Source organism: Pongo pygmaeus, chromosome 6 (genome assembly GCF_028885625.2).
Source record: "Pongo pygmaeus isolate AG05252 chromosome 6, NHGRI_mPonPyg2-v2.0_pri, whole genome shotgun sequence".
Lineage (NCBI taxonomy): Eukaryota > Metazoa > Chordata > Mammalia > Primates > Hominidae > Pongo > Pongo pygmaeus.
Genome location: NC_072379.2, coordinates 153945013 through 153965606, shown reverse-complemented (window position 1 = coordinate 153965606; position 20594 = coordinate 153945013). Strand labels below are relative to the sequence as shown.

Below are 20594 nucleotides of genomic sequence, written 5' to 3'. Positions count from 1 at the left end.
AGCGGTTAATTTGGCTTTTAAAATGCACTTCTCTTTGCCAACTGTGGGGCGGGCAGGGCTTTATTCCCTCAGTTTTCTGGGGGAAATGTTTGCACGTTTGGCAGAGAAAGATACTCTAAATAAATGTAATAAATAATTAATTCTGGCCAGAAGCATTGTTTTTATAATAAGAAGGCCTCCACCGTTGTGATGTCATCTCTACCTTGTCATGGAAATATTCCTTGGAACACAGGTGAAGCCTCTGAGTCTCTCTGAGACCCGGTTTCTCATGTGGTAAATGTATTTTTAGTGACAAAGTGCAATGATTGTTGACCAGGGGACCTGGATTTTATCCTGGTTCTGTCTCTCATTTGATTTTGGGGGAAGCGTTTCTAGTATTTCTGGATAACAGAATTTATCACACACAATGCCTGGTTTCCTCAACTCCACTCAGCAGATCTGTGAAGAAGGAGCCCTTTTGACTCATGAGAGCTTCTTTGTGAGCTATCTGTAGCATTTCTGCTAGTTTTTTTTTTCCATGGTTCAGATATAATAATTTTGTCCAACCCCCCTTCCAGCCCAAATTTTGAAATCACAAAACCAAAATTCCAATTAAAGAAGAAAGACAGTCAGAAATGGATCCATGGAACTGATCCTTCAACCAAAACAATAGGCTCTGGGGTTCTATGGCAAATGCAGATGGTTCTGGCAGAGGATCGTCGTGGGTCTGCATCAAGACTGACTTTGCAGGGTCAGCGCAGCAGTGACAGGGTGTGTATGTGGCAGGGGGGATTGTCTGCTTCTCTGGAATATTCCTAGAGGAGAGGGAACTTGGTGGGTCTCCACACATGCATTTGCCTCTTCTTTTTGGTTCATGGGGAATCTCTGTGGGTGACCATACTGAGGATTCCAGGAAGGAGTTGGGAAGAGACGAGAGGAGGATGAACGGCTCAGATGAACAGCTCAGACGACACAAAATTAGCAGGCTCGCTACAGCTCACCTCTGTTCTTGCATAGGGTCCTCGGAAGACCGGTAGACCTAAGTGGGCCGGGTCTCCCTGAGGTCTGCAGGACTTTCCAGATGCCAGTCTCTCCTGGGCCAGCTGGGGCAAGCTTCTGTGACCCATTGGAGATGGATGGGTAGAGGGCATGTGGCCTCCGTGTGTCTCCCTCACTCATGCCTGCAGCCCTCCCAGGAAAACCCCCTTAGGCTCTGTCTGAAGCGGCAGCCAATGGCTTCGCTGGCAGCAGGTGGCAGGTCCAGTCTTAAAAAGTTACTAAGTTGTTCTCCAGGATCTCACAGTATCTTGAGGGATGCAGAAACACTACAGATTATTTGTGAAAAATAGGGTCCATGAATTCCTTTATGAAAAAAACAATGTCATAAGAAACTGTTTGAGATTAAATCTTCCTGCAGACCATGGAGCTGCAATCTTCACAGGTGCAGACTCACAACCTGTAGGGTCTTCAGAGACATCCTGGCCTCCCAACTGCTGCCATGGGTGGGATGCCCCAACCCAGTGTCACAATCACAGCTGCAGCTGATGGACTCACCTGACCCAGGGACGCTCCATCCCAGGAAAACACACCTGTCACAGAACCTTACATTTCCAACTTATGACAGCATTGCATATGTTTAAGCAGCTATTTAAAAAATTTAGCTGTGTGCTTAGTAAATGCTTTAAACTTTACATTTGAAAACAGTAAGAATTATTTTAATTCATGCTACCTTTTAAGTGTTGACTGGATTCTGCTTGGAAGGATCTGGTTTCTGGAATCCCATTCAGGCTGTCTTACCCCACACTTGAGTAGCTGTTCTCACATGGATGATGAGACACACAATCACTAATACAGGAAAGTCCTGCTGACAACCTCGGCTCCGTAGCTACTCTGCAGAGCTGATGAAGTGAGCGCTGGAGGACAGAACCATGGCCCCCCATGGGCCTCCAGGGACCATGCACTCTGCCGTCCATCCAGAGGGCAGAACCGCAGGTGGCCAGCCAGGAAGCCAGCTCCCCCCATGAGAATGCCTCTTGAGGGGGACAGGGAAGCAGAGTGGGCATGTCCACCTTGCTTTCCCATAGCCTCCCTGCCCCCAACAAAGAATCACGTCTCTCACCTCCTCCTGTTCAAACACAAAGTGGGCCTGGCATAGGGCATCCAGCTCCATGTCCACCAGGCTTTTCCCGGCTCCTATTCCCACCAACACCCGAATACCTCAGCACTGCTTCTGAATGTCTGAGGATCACCCTCGTGGCCTGCACAATGGATGTGATGTGAACATCTCATCTCCCTGTCTAGGATGTACCGTCTTTAAGAGCTCATGCTCTAGCTTATTCATTTTTTAAAAAATTGTTGAGGTAAAATTCCCATGACACAAAAGAAAACATATTTATAAAAGTGAGCAATTGAGTGGCATTTAGTCCATTCACAATGACGTGCAGCCACCACCTCTATCTAGTTCCAAAACATTTCCACCACCCCAAAATAAACCCCTGTTCATTAAGCTGTTCTTCTCCATACTCTCCCGGCCTTGGGACACCACTGATCAGCTTTCTGTGTCTATGAGTTTATTTATTCTGGATATTTTATATAGATGGAATTGTACAATAAGGTAGTCTTTTGTATCTGTTATTAGATGTGCTATTCACAACAGCCAAAATGTAGACAGAAACCAAATGTCCATCATCAGACAAACAAACCGGAATACACTGGAATACTATTTCAGTTCTTCTTACGGCTGAATAATATTCCAGTATATGTATTATATTGTATATATATGTATATATACATATAACACACACACATATATATCTATAATATTCCAGGATATATAGTATATACATATTCTGGAATATTATTCAGCCATAAGAAGGAATAAAATTCTGACACACACCACAATGTGTGCTCAGTGATAGTAGCTGACTCATTGTTTGAAATCCACAGCCTAGCATGGTGCCTGGTAAGATTCATAAATATTGGTTGAATACATGATATATAGATAACGGAGTTTACAAAATGATCCTTTCATTGTAATCTCTCTGACAATTTGTCTAATGTGAGATGAACATCACAATACTATTTTTGATATGTATGCTTATATGTTTGGTCCAGGTGGCATTCAAGAACTTTCCAGCATGCTAATGTTTGAGGGTTCCCTAAGTCTTCCCTCTTCCCAATATCTTCTTGGCTTGGACTTGGCACCGAAATCGGGACATACAAAATGAAAGTGGCCGTGTGGAGCCATTCCTCTTGTAAGATTGGCACAGAGAAGAAACAGGATACATTTTGGAGTAGCCCGTCTGTTGATGAGGCTCTGACTTCTGAGATAATTATATTCCTGACTCCACAGGCAGAAGCAGCAGCCCAGCATCTATAGTGCTGGAATGTTCTTGGAAAGCCATGGCGATAGTTTTGTCCAGCTTCAGTTATTTTCCATAAATAGGATCTACCATATAGATGAAGAAGCATACCTGTGTCTCTACCATAATTCATGAGACTCAAGTCTGGCTTGACTTTTCCCAGAGTCTTTAAGACAATTTTCATCCCCTTAGGAAGGATAAGGAGACAGGAAGCTTCCAAAGCTTTTTCACCTGTTCTTCTTAGTGTCAGAGTGTGGAATGAGACAAAAAGGCTTGAAGAAAGAAAATACTGATACTTTTTGTGCAAGTTTAATTTAGAAAAATTTGTTTCAGAATGATTTACCTGGGCTTCTCCTGATCTCTTCTGGTCTCAAGTTCCTAGAGTCTGTTTTAACATGTATTCCTTTATCCCAGTTAGGGATGAAGAATCTCCTGGAATGGTTTGCAGTTATGTCCCTGAGGACGGGTCTTATGGAATCACAGAGGAGGTGACTCCAAATGAGACACCAACAAAACCACCCCTGGCAATAAACAGGGATATCCACAACTTTTCCACCCTTTTACTATAGTAGATTATGTCAAGCCACCTTTGATGGACTGTTCATTTTCAATTCACCAAGGTGCTGACATCTAACTGCAAGCTGAGGTCTCACCAAACATTCCACGCTCTGAAGAGCCGTGATTTTCACACGACCCTCCCTGGAACTCGGATTCTCCGGGAGCTCTCTGGGCAACCCTGGAGAACGGGAGGCACTGTGGGCAGAGCCGGCACACCGTCTGTTTCTGCCTGGGGAGCCCTGTGTGATTTACTCCGAGAAGCCATTCTGCTGCTGTCAAAGCTCTGAGAGCCAGCCCTGGGGTGGATCGGGTGGAGGTGACAGTGGGGACCCAGGCGTGCAGTAGTTACCTGTCTGTGGAGCCAGGCCTCACTTTCATCCTCGTGTTTCTGAAATGAAATAAGAGCATTAGACAAGAGGGTTTTTTTTTTTTGCATGTATTGTGGCTGTGACCAACAGTGCAGAAAACAATTTGGCTTCACCTACATGGTCGCTGCGCAAGCATCGCACAGCTGCCATGGCAGCTCCGGGAGGAGGCAATCCCAAGCTCTCCTCTTTGTCTCGTGCGTGGCTCAGAGCCGAACACAAGTGTCCTTGAATGAGAAAATGCCACTATCCCTAGCAACAAGGACAAACCCGTGGTGGGAAAGAACCCTCTGGAGGAAGATGGCACGTGTACCAGGGGGCGGTCATCACTGCCCGGGCATGTGTCCATCTAACAGTGAACCTCAGGCTACACTGAGTTAGAACGTTGGACATTGTGTCCAGATCCCATTCTGGAACACCGAGTAACACTCCTGGTGGACCAGAAACCCTTTCAAAGGGGCTAAAGCATATAGGAAAAGTAGCTCTCACAGTGGTCTGTGGAAAGGTGCAAACAAAAGAGAAACAAAACTCCAGACACCAAACTCAAGCTGTGCAGCACACACGTGTCACTTGGAGGCGCTGTGGGCCTGGTGCTGGTGCAGACTGGATCTCCAGGCCCCTGAAGCAGGCCTCTGTCATGGGTTATAGCAGGAAGCAGCCTCTGCCACTGCCACTCAAGGCTCAGGGGCATGGAGAAGTTGCAGATTACAAGCCATTTTGAGCTGCCTGCTTTGTGTCCTCACCTTCCTTCCTTCCCCTCAAACAAGCTCATCAGAATAGCCTGGAATCCGCCCGAGGTTAGATAAAAGGTCAGGCAAGACTGACCACCTTAGAAACAATCACCGTGCTTAGGATCTCAGGCACAGCTGTAGTGTTAGGAGCCTCTCAAGTAAATATGCCTGCAAGCCTTGGCCCCCCTCAGCCGGGAGATAGAAACTTCAGATCAAAAAGGAGTAATAATAATAATTAAAAAAAAAAAAAGATCAAAAAGGAGTTTCTGAAAGGCCTGCCTGAATGTATTAATCGATTTTATCTGATGTTTACAAAACCCGCCACAAGGTGACCTGCTTCTGGGGGCCCTGATGGAGCAGCGTGGGGTGGGGAGCGGGCCCATCCCACGGGGCGAGGGTGAGGCCGTGGGCCGCCTGCCTGCTCCACCCGGGCAACCTCTCTTAGACTTGATTTTTCCTTTGCTTACTCTTTGAGCATTTTAATTTTCTTTCCCCTACGTTTACCTCCTCTCACTACACACTGAATCGGGCTGAGACTCCTAGAAACATGGCTGGCCTCACCAGGACCTGGGGAGGGGCGCACGCCTGGAGCCCGCTGGGGGAAGCTGTCAGCGGGGTCTGGGGAAAGGCAGGGCCCCTCCTCTCTGAGCATCAGCTGCAACGAGGAGGACGCTCACTTAGGTCACAGCGGTGAGCGCGGATAAAGGGAAGCAACACTCAGTGAACTGTGGACGGCGTCCAGGTGCCAGGCACTGGGTGACTGGCAATGCACGGATGGATGGGTTCGGCCGGGTCTGCGGCAGCGCCTGCATCAGCCACGAGGTGGCAGCCACGCCGGAGCCGGGACTGCGCCGCAGGCTCCCCGCAGCAGCTCGGCGGCCCGTCCCCAAGTCCCAGGCCCGAGGGCTGAGACGACTCTGGCGCCACCTCGCGCGCGTCTGACCATCGGTTCTTCACCCGTCTCCCCTCCACCCCCACAGCCCCCCGTACCTTTGTGCACACCCCCGTGGTGGCGTCGCAGAGGGTGAGGATGGACACGTTCTGCGCCCGGTTCAGCCAGGTCACGGCGACCTTGGTGCTGGTGGCCCACTTCACCATGGTGATGTAGTACTCCCTGGAAACGCCAAACACAGCATGAGCAGCTTGGCAGGACCCCCGCACGACAGAAGCCAGGGGACCGGCGACCCCAGCCCTGGACACGACACGGGAGCCGGGGGCCGGAGCCAGTGGTGACGCAGCCAGCCTGCGAGCTTCTGAAATCCGGCTTATCAAGAATCTGCACTGGCGCGGGACTCTGAGGGGCCGCCCAGTCATTACCTCTTGCTAAATAAACCCAAAGACACTGGGAGTTGCATGTCACCGCGTGTGGCTGCCCTGGGGGTGAGGGGCGTGGGGGCTGCTCCGTGGGTTTTGAGGTCTCGTCTCTCCAGCTGATGCCTTGACTTTCACACCGCAGTACCAGGCAAACGCACAACTAACCACTTGACCGGGCAGCGAGGGGTCCGGGGAGGCAGGACAGAGAAAGAACCGGAAAAGGGCTGGCGGGAGGCCCCAGAGAATGACACAGGGTGAAAAGCATCCCAGCCTGGGCCGTTGAAGGCTCCATTCTCTAATTCCTCCTCCTTAAAGATAAAATACCCAGGGGACACTCTCTAGCTAATTAGGGAAATTGGTTCATGGCTCTGGGCTTCAGGCGAACTTGGTTTGATATCTTAAGGGTCATGCCCCCGATTCTGCCCAAACCTGAAACTACCACAGGCTCTGCGCGGCTCTCTACTTAGCCCGAGGGGTACCGGGGCTTCTGGGAATTCATCCAGTCACCCAGAGCCCTCCAAAAACCAGATTAAAAACTACAATTTTACATTTAAGAGGAAGAAGAAAGTGTTGAGAAAATGAATGCCCCAAAAAGACTATCCCCAGGTGAATCCCAGAATGTTCTAGAAGCCAGCTAATGCGCGTTCAATCACTCACCCCTTCTCTATCTATAATGAGATCTACTGTTCAGAATGATTACTTTGTGGCCTTACAAGATCTTTTATCACTAAAGACAGCAGTACATTCACTAGACAATTCCTGGCGAGCCAGAGAGCGACCTCACTACACTTAATAATTATTTTAACAGAAAGGACTATAGCCAGGTGCCTTGGCTGGAGCCTCAGTTAACCAGGAGATTCCAGTGCCACATCTCCCCCATTTCCCACAATTAAAACTTATTAATCAAGGTTCTTAATAACTTGACCTAAATCAGGACCATGTGGCAAACAGGAGGAACAGTGGCAAGCCAGTGAGGGCCTGAGACAGGGGGCTGCTGGCGCATGGCCAGGAGGGGAGGTCTGCAGCTGCCCACTGTGGTCATGGGGAGTTCCTGAGGACTGGGGTGGTGAGGAAGCACACAACCCGTGAACACAGGAGGGGCGCTCAGCTGTAATCCAGCTCTCATGCCTTTCAACCTGCTCCATTTCTGTGATGTCTGAAACGTGGTTGCTTTTCTTCCCACCATCTGCTCCCCGTACTGGTCCTCCCTAGAGCCTGGCCTGCCCTAGAACCTGGCTTGCATGTCCACAGGGACCATGCCCTCCCCCCTGCTTTCCATCCTGGCCCTGGCATTGAAAGGTGGCACATCCTGCCAGCAACATTCACCAAAGGTCCTGCTTTGCTGTTTCACAGCCCAAAGGCAGGGACAGGCGTTTATAATGATGGGATTTGGTCATTATTTACAATCATAAGAAAAAAATGTATGTCACTTTTGTCCTTAAATATAATTCAAGGTCTGTGCCTAGCCCTTGCTTTACATAGAACACTTTTATTTTTTAATGATGTTGTAACTGGTCTTTGAGTCCACACTGGAGGATGCTGAAGCGTGTGCAGGGAAACTACCGTTTATAAAACCATCAGATCTCGTGAGAACTTATTCCCTACCATGGGATGTGTGTGAGAGTCACCTGGGGCCTGTGGTTGCAGATTCCATGTCCACATTGGGGGCAGTGGTGAAGCCACAGGGTACCCTGCACTTACTCTTAGCAAACACATTTCGTGTGCATGCAATCAAGAAAGAAAAAGTAAGGTCTTCTGGAATGACTATTTTTTCCCCCATGTCCTTCATGCTAATTAGGAAGAAGGCTGCTTTTGTTCTCAATTGTTGGAAACATTCATTCATCCTATGCTTCTTTCTGCTTTTTATAGTGCTCTTTTGTACAAATAATCTTCATCTAGGCCAAATATGACTGCACACTATTCTTAGTTTTTCTATTTCTTAATTTGGAAGTGAAATGTTATAAATGAAAATGAGATGGATGCAAACCTTCTCTTGATGCCTCCAGAACAAATCATGCTGGAAATGTCACTAGGCTGAGTAGCACTGGATGGAACCAGGGGGCTGGGGTGTGCAGCATCAACAGCAGTGACATGGCCCCCGGAGCCATGGTACTGTTCCTGCTTAAAGCTCTTGGCCACAAAACGTGGACACACAGGGACAAGACTGCTTCATGGCTTTAGGAGGCAAGGATGTGTTACTGTGGTGTGGTTTGTTATTTTCGAGAAGTAGCCACCACACTGTTTCTTTACTCAGAGCCTGATATGGTTTGGCAATGTCCCCCCAGGAAATCTCACCTTGAATTGTAATAATCCCCACATGTCAAGGGCGGGGCCAGGTGGAGATAATTGAATCATGCGGGTGGTTTCCCCCATGCTGTTCCCATGGTAGGGAATAAGTTCTCAAGAGATCTGATGGTTTTATAAATGGCAGTCTCCCTGCACACGCTCTCTTGCCTGCCACCAGGTAAGACACCCCTTTGCCCTTCTTTCATCTTCCACCATGATTGTGAGGCCTCCCCAGCCATGTGGAACTGAGTCCATGAAACTTCTCTCTTTCTAAATTACCCAGTCTCAGGTATGTCTTTATTTATTTATTTTTATTTTTATTTTTTTGAGACAGAGTCTCATTCTATTCCCCAGGCTGGAGTGCAGTGGCACAATCTTGGCTCACTGCAACCTGTACCTCCCGGGTTCAAGCGATTCTCATGCCTCAGCCTCCCAAGTAGTTGGGATTACAGATGTCTGACACCATGCCTGGCTAATTTTTGTGTTTTTAGTAGAGATGGGGTTTCACCATATTGGCCAGGCTGGTCTCAAATTCCTGACCTCAAGTAATCTGCCAGCCTCGGCCTCCCAAAGTGCTGGGACTACAGGCATGGTCCACCATGCCCAGCCTCAAGTATGTGTTTTTTAGCAGTGTGAGAACTGACTAATACAGAGCCCCAAGTAAAATGTCCAGTTACATAAAGTGATCATCTCTTTTTTCCCTACCTCCCTCCCTCCCTCCCCTCCCCTCCCTCCCTCCTTCCTTTCCTCTCCCTCCCTCCCTCCTTTCTTTCCTTCTCTTAGTTTGTAATATGAGGCTGTTGCACTGAGGAAAAATATAATTGTACTAAAAATTAGGACAGTTAAATGTGGACCCACTCTGCCTTGTGGATCATCCCTGGGTCAAGGGGCAGAATGTGGCTCACCTCAGAGGCCTGAGAAAGCCTTGGTTCTACAACTAATTTTATACGGTGCTTCAACCCTCAGTTTCTTCATTTGTGTAATATGAATTTTTAAGGCCTGGTGGCGCCCTTAGAGATGTTATGGTGATGAAATACAATGTGAAATATTTTTAAAAACCCAAAACAATAAACACTATTAAGAGAATTTATAAAGATTATATAATAAGACTTCTTTTTACATACACGCATCCATAAGGGCTCCACCTCTATGTAAGGAAGCCGTGATTCTCACATTTTGGGCAGTTCTTTGCCTCTTCTAATCCTGTTGCCATTTATCATAAAGCTTTTGGGCCCCTTCTGCCGACTTGCCCTGAGAGCTTGATGCTGCCTCATGACCCGCATAGCAACATCTCATCTCTAGTCAACATTTCCTAAGTCCATGAGTTGCATCAATGACTATGCCTGGTGCCAAATAAATTTGATTTTTTATGTTTTTTAGACGGAGTCTCACTCTGTTGCCCAGGCTGGAGTGCAGTGGTGTGATCTCAGCTCACTGCAACATCCGCCTCCTGGGTTCAAGCGATTCTCATGCCTCATCCTCCCAAATAGCTGGGATTACAGGTGCCCGCTACCATGCCCGGTTAATTTTTGTATTTTTAGTAGAGACAGGGTTTCACCATGTTGCCCAGGCTGGTCTTGAACTCCTGACCTCAAGTAAACCACCTGCCTCGGCCTCCCAAAGTGCTGGGATGACAAGCATGAGCTACTGTGCATGGCCCCAAATACATTTTAGTTATTTTCTAAAAATCAAGTCAGTGTACAAGGGTGAAGCATCACCACCAACAGGGCAATCTGGAAGGCGTTCTAGCAGCTTTCTGGGGACAAGGTAGGCACCTTGTGAGGCGGCGACGCTTTGGACAAAGGGACATTCTTTTGCTCTATAAGGTTTGTAGTCACACTTTTGCTGCTGGAAGGGAAAATAAAACATTTACTTGCTCACTGACGCCTCTCTGAAGCAGAAATCCATAGGTAGAAGAAGTGAAGCTGTCCTCACTCACTCCTAATATATTTTCCACTTTTCTTAATTTCAAAGCTGTGAGCCCGGACAGCTACACAGAGAAGAAGTGGAACAGATCTGACCAGACGGCTGGCGTCAGGACCAAGGCTGAGCCTCACTGCACGGCCGGTGTCAGGACCAAGGCTGAGCCTCACTGAACGGCCGGTCTCAGGACCAAGGCTGAGCCTCACTGCATGGCTGGTCTCAGGGCCGAGGCTGAGCCTCACTGCACAGCTGGTCTCAGGGCCAAGGCTGAGCCTCATGTCAGACGTTCTGATTCTTTACAGGGAATATCTGCCTGGGTGTCACAAACAGCACACCATACACCACATCGAGTGTGGACTTTCCAGACAGAGGTCTCCAGCAGGCGGTGGTGCCTGGCCGGCAGAGGAAGACAACCTTTACTGACTTCGTGTTATCATGTCTAAAAAGACACACAGAAATGATGAAAAGTCACAATGCCATTAGAAATGAATGTTGAAAATCTCTAACTGCAACACAGATGGCACTGGTGAAACCAGACAAGGTCTTGCCCAGTTTCTTCTCTGTAGGGAACAGGGCAGCCCCAGCCATGAGAATGCAGAAGGAAAAGGTTTTTCTCTTCCCCACTCTATTATTCTTCCCTCAGAAATGCTGGGCTCACACCAGCCACAGATTTGGAAAGTCAAACGTTTGCTAAATGGGTGTTAAGGAAGATTGTAATTTTTCATGTGTACTAATTTACATAGAATGTCAAAGAAAAATTCTTAAGAAGGTAGAAAAAAAAATGTCAACTCAGCCCAGACGATCCATGCCAGATGCATATGGATTAGACTGTCTTCCAGATTTACACCGGAGAAGAGCTCAGTAGCACCTAAAAAGTCAGAACACAGAGTCAAAGGTGACTCTCACTCTTTGTCTGTGGCCAGGTATCAGGTGTGGGAGGCGTTCTCCTTCCTGAGGTGGGGAACTGTGAGGGTCAAATGGTGCAGAATAAAGAAAAGGGAAGTCACACTAAAAACAAAGAGAACAGAATTCTAAAAGTCCAAGATGAGGTCAAAAAGTGAGATGAGGGGGCTGCAAGGAAACTAAAACTAAAATTAGAAAAATTTGGGTCAGGAAAATTGAGGAAAATGTGGGAGGTTCTCCCACAAGGCAGAGGAAGGTGACACGGAGGTGTAAAGAAGAAGATGAGCCTTCCTACCGGCTGGGAAGAGCAGCGCTTCGACAGAGAAATCGGAGTGGCTAGAGACACGATAACCAAAGACAAAGAGGACGAGACTTCTGTGTAGGAAAAAAGACCCGAATGTGAAGACTAAAAAGGATTTCCCACATTCCAGGGAAAATAATGAAACATCTAAATATGTTGTGCTAGAACCTTTGAGTTATAGGAAAACAGAAATTCCACAATAATCTAGTAATAAGGAAATAAGTTTTGACAAAGGATAAAAATTTAGGCTGATCTGAAGCTTCTCCTCCTTTCTGTCTGTTGCTAATACTTAATGTTTAATATTTCAATGTGTTTTTTTTAACAACCAATATATTTTTGTATTAAAGTGTATCTTCTACTTTTTTTTTTTTTTTTTTTTTTTTTTTGAGGCAGAGTCTCACTCTGTCACCCAGGCTAGAGTGCAGTGGCACAATCTCAGCTCACTGCAACCTCCACTTCCTGGGTTCAAGCGATTCTCCTGCCTCAGTCTCCCGAGTAGCTGAGATTACAGGTGTGCACCACCACGCCCGGCTTATTTTTGTATTTTTAGTAGAGACGGGGTTTCACCTTGTTGGCCAGGTTGGCCTCAAACTCCTGACTTCAACTGATCCGCCAGCCTCAGCCTCCCAAAGTGCTGGGATTACAGGGGTGAGCCACTGTGCCCGGCCTTATCTTTTACTTGAATATATTCTACACTGACTTACCAAGGCAACTCAAAATTAATGGCTCAAAATTAAAAACTCAACATGTAAAAAAAAGTAATCTCTAAAATCAGTTCATCCATAGCTAGTTCTAAACTACTATCAATTTGATGATAAATTCAAATTAAGTGATGAAAATAATATAAAGAAATACTAGGCAAATAGTTTGTAGGATCATAAGCATTTAGTAAATTGCAAAAAGAAGGCTAAAAACAAAACGTAGCAGCATTACACATGATGAAATGGAAGGATATTATTTAGGAAAAAGGAATAGAAACACTTATGTTTCTGGAATAAAAGAAAAGACATGGTAAAGTTTTCAAAATGGTGATCAGTTTGGAAAGAACTGAATTTATTATATTTAAGCTTCATAATGGCAGAGACCATACCCACCTTATTCATTTCTATATTTTTTAGCACCTTACATAGGGCTTCACACATGGTAAATACTTAATATTGGTTAAAGAAATGAATTTAATTTTAATAGCGAACCAATGAATTTCTTTTCAGTAGAGCATCAAATAAAATAATTCTGAAGTTCGCATATAAGAAGAAATAGATAGGTGGTTTTAAAAAGGAAGCATAGGGAAAGGGGATTTATTTTTTAAAGTTGCTAATAATAAGCATATTTCTGGAACTACCTGACATCTGACTGATGCAACCATCAGTAGTGGATGGGCACCTTTAATGCACAATGGTGTGTATGATAATTTTATACTTAATAAAGATGTCATTCCAAATCAGTAGGGAAAGGAAGACTTCCACAATCGATGGTGCTGGGAAAAATGGCTTAATCATTTTTTTAAAAAATACCCAAATAAATGAAGAACAAATATACATTTCCAGAAAAGAAATCTCAAAGGATAATTTATCAAATTTCTCACAGTAGTTACCTACGGGTAGTGTGATGTGCAATGACAAGGGATTATTATTTTCCATACTGCATAGGTTACTTTTTAAACAAGAAAATGGTTATTAAGAAAACACTGGAAGTCTCTAATTTAAGTTAGTAGATTTATCACATTAGTTTGTTTTCCCTCCAGAAACCTAATTGCAATGATAATAAAGAAATAAAATATATGTACAATAATAAAGACAACAGGGGAGGGCTGAGAGATTTCATGTTTCTGGAAGACAGAAAGTAGATAGAAGGGTCATGGGGGTGAGTCAGGCTGGAGGGTACAGCAACCTGGACACTTGCAGAGCTGAAACCTCAGAGAGAATCATGGGGACTCAGAGCTCCAGGTAAAGCATCGTATGAGACTCAGAAATGCAGTCCAAACAGAAGGAACAATTGAAAGTATATGGATGAAATGGTGATAAATGAAAAGAAAACACATACATAGATATATTATTTCAAAATTCAAAAAGCTTTTGGAAAGAAAAAAAGGTGATTTGCAGAGGAACAAGTATCAGAAGTCTATTCTCACGCTGTTATAAAGAACTGCCTGAGACTGGGTAATTTATAAAGGAAAGAAGTTTAATTGACTCACAGTCCTGCAGGGCTGGAGAGGCCTCAGGAAACTTACAGTCATGGTGGAAGGGAAAGCAAACCCATCCTTCTTCATATGGTGGCAGGGAGAAGTGCCTAGCAAAGGGGAAAAAGCCCCTTACAAAACCATCAGATCACATGAGAACTCATTCACTATCAAGAGAACAGCATGGGAGTAACTGCCCCCATGATTCAATTACCTCCCACAAGGTCCCTCCCACGACACTTGGGGATTATGGAAACTACAATTCAAGATGAGATTTGGATGGGGACATAGCCAAACCACATCACAGACCAACATGAGGTTTATCTTTAGCATCTCAAAATGCTGGAAGCAATGGAGCTATACCCTCTAGCTTTGAGGAATAAAGAGTTAATAAAAACACTACAATTCTACATATAGCTAAAATTTTAAATGTGTGCAAAAAGAGACATTTTTAGCTATTCAAGAATTCAGAAAATTTACTTCCTGCACTCCTTTCTTAGTAGATCATCCAGAGAATGCACTCCAGACAAAAGAGGGAGTAAATCACATGATCTATGAGATCTAGGAAACAGTTGCCCCAACATGAGGGAGCAATGTGGGGAGGTCCCAGGATGGCCTTAGTGTAGATGTTGGAAAAAGTAGTCCAGACAATACCAGGGCTATGGAGGGCACTCAGAGAGACAGATTTGGGGAAAAGGGCAATGCAACAGAATAACCGTGAGGATTTGAAAAAAGGAGAGAGAGGATGTAATAAAATTAAATATTTCAGGTAAAAAACAAAAGCAATTTAAAACTCCAGGAACACAAAAAGTGAAACAAAATGAATTGCAATCACAGGGCACTCCTTAGCTCTATCATGAAAGATAATCCCTTAGTTATGACAAAGTAAATGCTATTTATTGATTTTAATCTTTTAGAATCAACCTATGGAAAAGTAAGGAAGGTTTAGTTACAATTACAGGACAGTGTAAATGCCATCAACCTCAATGATGCAAAAGTGAAAACAAAGATGCAGAAGTTGCTGTGTGATAGGGACAGGAAAGGGACTTGTAGGAAAGGGCAGGGGACTAATCTCAGTTTACAAATTGGGAAGTTAAGAGCTCCTCTCTGTAGTTAATGTAACATGAACAAACTTGTAATAGTATTTAAATGTAAAAAGGTAACTGACATAGAGAATAAAATCCACATATAAATGGAGGAGGTAGATAGAATAGGTAGGAAGGTAAGTGTTCTGAATTCTTGTGTATCATAAAAAGACAATAAATAAGAAAAATATTCATTTAAAAACAGTGAAATGTGCATTTTGCTTAGTGATTTACCATATAGGATGGTATATATCAGGAGAAAGTGTAAAAAGAGTGAAAAGTCATCTCCATCTGGGGGTGGGATGGGTTAGAAGGAGAGGGAAGAGACTGTTGTTTTTCAATATAGACTCTTCCATATTACTTTATTTTTAAGCACTAATATGCAATACTTTGTTAAAAAAGAAAAGCAAAGTTAAAACTAAATAAAACTTAACAACAACAACAATAAATAAACTCACGGTGTCATGGAGAAATATTTCAGTGCCTCTGAATGAGGCTGAACCTATTGGCTAGCTCTCACTGGTACACGGGCGGAGATGTCCTTCCCCACACACCTGATCACGGCTGCTTTAGATGCTTCCAGCCAGACCAAGTTCATAAGAATGAGATTTTTTTTTTCAAGCTCCTCAAGAAATAAGTTTAATTCAAAGAAAAGAAGGCAGGAAAGGGCACAGAAGCAGCAGGATATTTAATTAATAATGCCCACCCATTCATCTGATAAGGGGATGGAAATGATTAAGTCTTCATGAAGGTGGCAAGATCAGATTAGATGGGTGTGTGGACTGAGGTAGGGAGCTGGTGATAGGACACACAGAATCTGCTGCAGACCTGAGAGTTTGCTCTTTTTGTTCAGGGAGCCTGGATGGAGCTCTCCAGAGTCACCCCTGCCTGACTGTGATGGGCATGGTGGTGGCTGACCCCACAAACTCGGGACAGGTAAGGGTCTCACGTATATTCTCAACAGTGACCAATACTTGAGCTGGTTTTCTCACCAAGCGAAAACCAGACTGCCCTGTAACTAGAATCTACATCAGCTCACTGAGTGTACATTTTTTTTTCTTGTCCTTTTAGAAAAAAAAAGAAGGAACAAGTACGTTGCTTTGATTTAACAGTGAAGTGTTTCTTTCTCAGAAAACTGTGCTTGAGTGTTAAAGGCTCTGGTGTGCCGAGCTCTCTGCGGGCTTTGCTTGGAGAAGCTTCTGTGACTTCTGAATTTTATAGAAGGGTGGGGGCTTGGTAAGGTTTTCCTCAGGCAAGTGTCCGCCCAGCTGGGGCTGAGGTCTGCCTCACTCTTGTCCTAGGTCTCTCTCCTTATGAGGGCCTCTTGTCCCAGGAGAATGGTACGTTCACAGTGCAAGTTGTAGCTCAATTCCCTCCCCAGAGGCTGCTGTCAAAGCTTGGATGTGCACTGTTCACGCCATGCAGGAGTTTCCATGTTGGGCATGAGGCTCACAGGCAATGAAACACACAGGACCCCTTGCAGCAACCTTCTCCAAGCAGGAAAGTCCCAGTGGCTCAAGCTGGAGCCGAAAACTCCCCTTTCCTTGTGCAGTTCCCCAGGTGTCTTTGCCCCTATAGAAAATGATGAAAATAGGGCAGAGAAGAGCTGTCTCCGATCCGATAGCCTCCAAGAAAGCCATGTTTTTCAACCTGTCCTGTGCCCTTTTCCAGCCCTTCTGGTTCCTGCCTCCTCCTTCACAAGGTCCAGGCCTTACCATTCTTCCTCACAGTCCTGGGTTGGCCAGGCGGGGAGCTCCTTGAGACAAACAAAGAGCAAGGAGAACGAAGTGCTTCTACTCATGTATGTTCTGTCCCAAGGCGTGGGACTTGCAGATGCCTGTCGAATTCCCATGCTCCGAGTAAGATTGTCTCTTGAGGGGACAAAGGGAAGCATCGATCAGAGGGAGACTCTACAGGAACGTTATAATGCCAGAACACTCAACGTCAACAGAAGGCAGTCATGAGAACAGGTCCGACTGCTGGGAGGTGTCCATGCCTCACAAAGGGAAGTGGAAGGAGAGCAGAATCCTGTGCTGCAGGAATGGCTGCCTGCTGCTCAGGGAGCCGCAATAATGCCACACGCCACTGACCTGCGCTGCTCCCTGTAAACCTGTTGGTGTCTGCATGGGTGACACATCCCGTGTCATACACGGACATCATCGGCACCACCATGACTGTACTCAGAAGGCACTGCCGCCTAGAAGGAAGCATGGGCAGAGATGAGAGAAGACCCTGCCCCTGTCCTGTGTGAGCTGTCCTGATTTTGCAGCAATCACAGGCAGTGTTGTCACCCTCGCCCAGGGAGGTCAGGCCACCCAGAGACAGCAGGACAGCCATGAGGACATGAGGTCTTTGTGGCAAAGTCAGGCAAAGTCCATGCCACTAGGGGAGAAAGCAGGTGGTAGAAACAGCCTCTACTCCCATCTCTAATGAGGCAAGTCAGGTTCTGACAGTGTGGTTCCTGTACCAGCAGCACCTGGGAAGGTGTTAGGAACTGCATGTCCTAGCACTTTGGGAGGCTGAGGCGGGTGGATCACCTGAGGTCAGGAGTTCCAGACCAGCCTGGCCAGCATGGTGAAACCACATCTCTACTAAAAACACAAAAATTAGCCAGGCGTGGTGGCAGTTGCCTGTAATCCCAGCTACTCGGGAGGCTGAGGCAGGAGAATTGCTTGAACCCGGGAGGCAGAGGTTGCAGCGAGCCGAGATCATGCCACTGCTCTCCAACCTGGATGACAGAGCGAGACTCTGTCTCAAAAAATAATAATAATAAAAAAGAAAAAGAAAAAGAAATGCAAACTCCCAGGCCTCACCCTAGACCCTCTGAATCTGAAACTCTGGTGGTGGGGACAAGCAGTTCCTGGCTTAACAAGGCCCTAGGTGATTCCAATGCACGCTCGAGTGGAGAACTACTGATTGGAAACGAACGATCCTCTGTCTGGCAGCGGGCGACCACATGAGAATAACTCCAAGCGCTATTTAACTATAGATCTCCATTTCCAAATCTGCCCTTACTAAATGTTCTTTGAATGGGTAAATATATTAGTAGGCAGGTAAAGTACTTTAGAATAAAGAGAAATTTGGTAGCAGTTAAAGGAGAGGAGTAAATAGGATTTGAAGTGGAATCATTTTTTAACATAAGGCTGGAGCTGGGTGCTGAAAGACACAATAATCTTCTGTCAAGATGAAGAGAGATACTGAAGCATTTTGATAATCACAGAAAATAGATGGTCATATTTTAATAATCATCAAAATTCCATTTTAAAAAGAGCATGATACCAAAATATTAACAGGAAGCAAAGATTCCTGGAAGAAATGCTACCAAATTTCTCTTTATTCTAAAGCACTGTATCTGCCTACCAATGCACTGAGGCATCCGAGCGCATCTACTCAGGGCTTGGCATGTGGGAGACACGGTTCTAGGTGCAGACAGTGCAGAGATGGGCAAACCACTAACTTCAGCACAGGGTGGGGACTGCCATGGATTACGTAGGGGAGCATGTGCAGTGGCACAGCCTGGCTGAGGAAACGTTATTACATTCCATGAGTCCCCGGCCAAAGGTGCCTTCAAATCAGAATATAGTGACTCTTCCTGGTGAGAAGCATATGAATTTTTTATTAGTCCATTTGTTTGCCATAAAATATTAATAGAGCATTGTCTCCATCACAGGGATTAATGTGCTGTGATATTTCTTTGTGTTCCAAATCCTGGCAAATGTTCTGACAGTTGTGTGGCAGTAAAGGGTGAGGGGAACAAAGCTGGTTTATCTCATGAAATAAAGGTCCCACAGTTAACTCTGGTATTTTTTAGCAATGTTTATCCCATGGATTGAGCAGGGGCACAAAAATGTTATGAGAGACCACATTTTAAAAGATGATGTGCTTTAATAGAGGGCACCGCTGAGCAAACTGAAACGACCCTAAATACCAAGTGCTGCTCTACTAAAGTGTACAGTTCCACATTTGAGTATGCTCTCGGGCAGCCATGCAGTTGCATAAAAACATCTGCAGGCAGAGTGCACTCTACAAAACAAAAGTGACGACTTAAGACAAATTACTATTTGATGTCTGTTTCCATAATTTCACTTTCCATGTAGGAATAGACCATGTTGCCTTTCCCTTCCATTTCAAGGGCTGGCTATAATGCAGGGCCGGCTGTCAGGATGAGGGAGAACAAAGTGAGAGGGGGTCATAGAGAATGTGCCTTAGGGACTGCGGCATACTTTTTCAACAATTTAATGCTGTGAACATGAAGAGATCCAGTGAATAGGAGTGGTGGGGGTAAAGCCATGTTGTCCTTTTCCTAGCCATTCATTTTCACACACTCAGCACCCATCTATCTATTGGTCCATCAGTCTGTCTGTCCATCCATCCATCCAGCTACTGTTCATTCCTCTCACCCATCCATATATCCATCAACCATTTTTCCATCCATTCATCTATCCACCCATCCATCCATCATCCCTCTATCCATTAATTCATCCAACTATCCATCATCCATCCATCTACCCATCCATCATCCATCCATCTATTCATCCACCCATCCATTCATCATCCATCTATCCACCTATTCATCTATCTATCCCCCTACCCATCCATCATGCATTTATCTATTCATAATCCATCCCTCCACCCACCCAACCATCACCCATCCATCTATTCATCACCCACCTACCCACCCATGGACTCAACCTGTCTCCCCAATATTTGCTCATGCCTCAATTCATGTTAACACATTTAAAAACATGATGCTAGGTAAATTTTGCCAAGTCTCATTTTCCTGCAGACGCCATGAAATCCATGTACTGAATTTGCTACCTGTGGTCCATGGGAAGAAACTGCAGATGTCACTTACACACTTGGAGTTTACCAGCATTGGCTCACCAGCCCAGTGACTCTGCCTTGGCAAACCTTGTCCAGTGTTTCAGTGTTTTACTGACAATTTCAGATGTCAAGACTGTTTTGCTAGCTGGAAGATATGGCTAACAGAGGTGTTTTATTGATGAGGATGGTGACGCAGAATCCCATTTTATTTTTCTGATGACTCCTGCTCATTGTAAGCCTGCCAAACAGCCAATCATTCCCTGCATTTACAGCGTCTTCAGAACAATCCGGCTGCCCTTTCAAACACAGGCCATGACAATGTAAAATGTACTTTCTTCACCAGAAACTGATTATTCTGACAGCTGTGACTCAGATTTCCAGCCTCCTACAGCACTGAACATTTTTATTAATGATCCCATGATCAACAGGAACTTTGTGAATTTCCTTTTCTGCGCATCAGTAAAGATCCGGCATTTCTCTAGTCTGGAGCTTCTCCATCACCCTAGTCACTCGGAATGGCTTCTCACCCTAATGAATAACAAAGACCCTGCCCTGGTCTGATGCTGTAAACACAAGGCTGTAAACAAAGCTGTCTGCCGGAGCCAATCTCCTTGAACTGGTGCCCCCTAAGATGAATCCATTTGAGTATTTAGGTACCCAGATGATTTATTTAACACACAAGGTGAAAACAGAGATAGGACTACAGGTGAGGGGAACAGAGCACATTTATGCAATTGTAATTTATACCCAGACCACTTCCAAAAAAACTGGAAGACAAATTCAG

At 45.4% G+C, this 20594-nt stretch overlaps 1 protein-coding gene across 2 annotated transcripts in view; it reads right to left on the bottom strand.

Moving 5' to 3' along the window:
- Positions 1 to 20594, bottom strand: part of DPP6 (dipeptidyl peptidase like 6) — an 865911-nt gene that overhangs the window by 100092 nt on the left and 745225 nt on the right. For both annotated transcript variants that reach the window (XM_054495448.1, XM_054495449.2), the window contains exons 11-12: positions 5986 to 6109; positions 4249 to 4287 (exon numbers count right to left, since the gene is read on the bottom strand). In XM_054495448.1, the coding sequence (XP_054351423.1) occupies positions 4249 to 4287; positions 5986 to 6109 (163 nt within the window). The remainder of the gene's footprint in view (positions 1 to 4248; positions 4288 to 5985; positions 6110 to 20594) is intronic.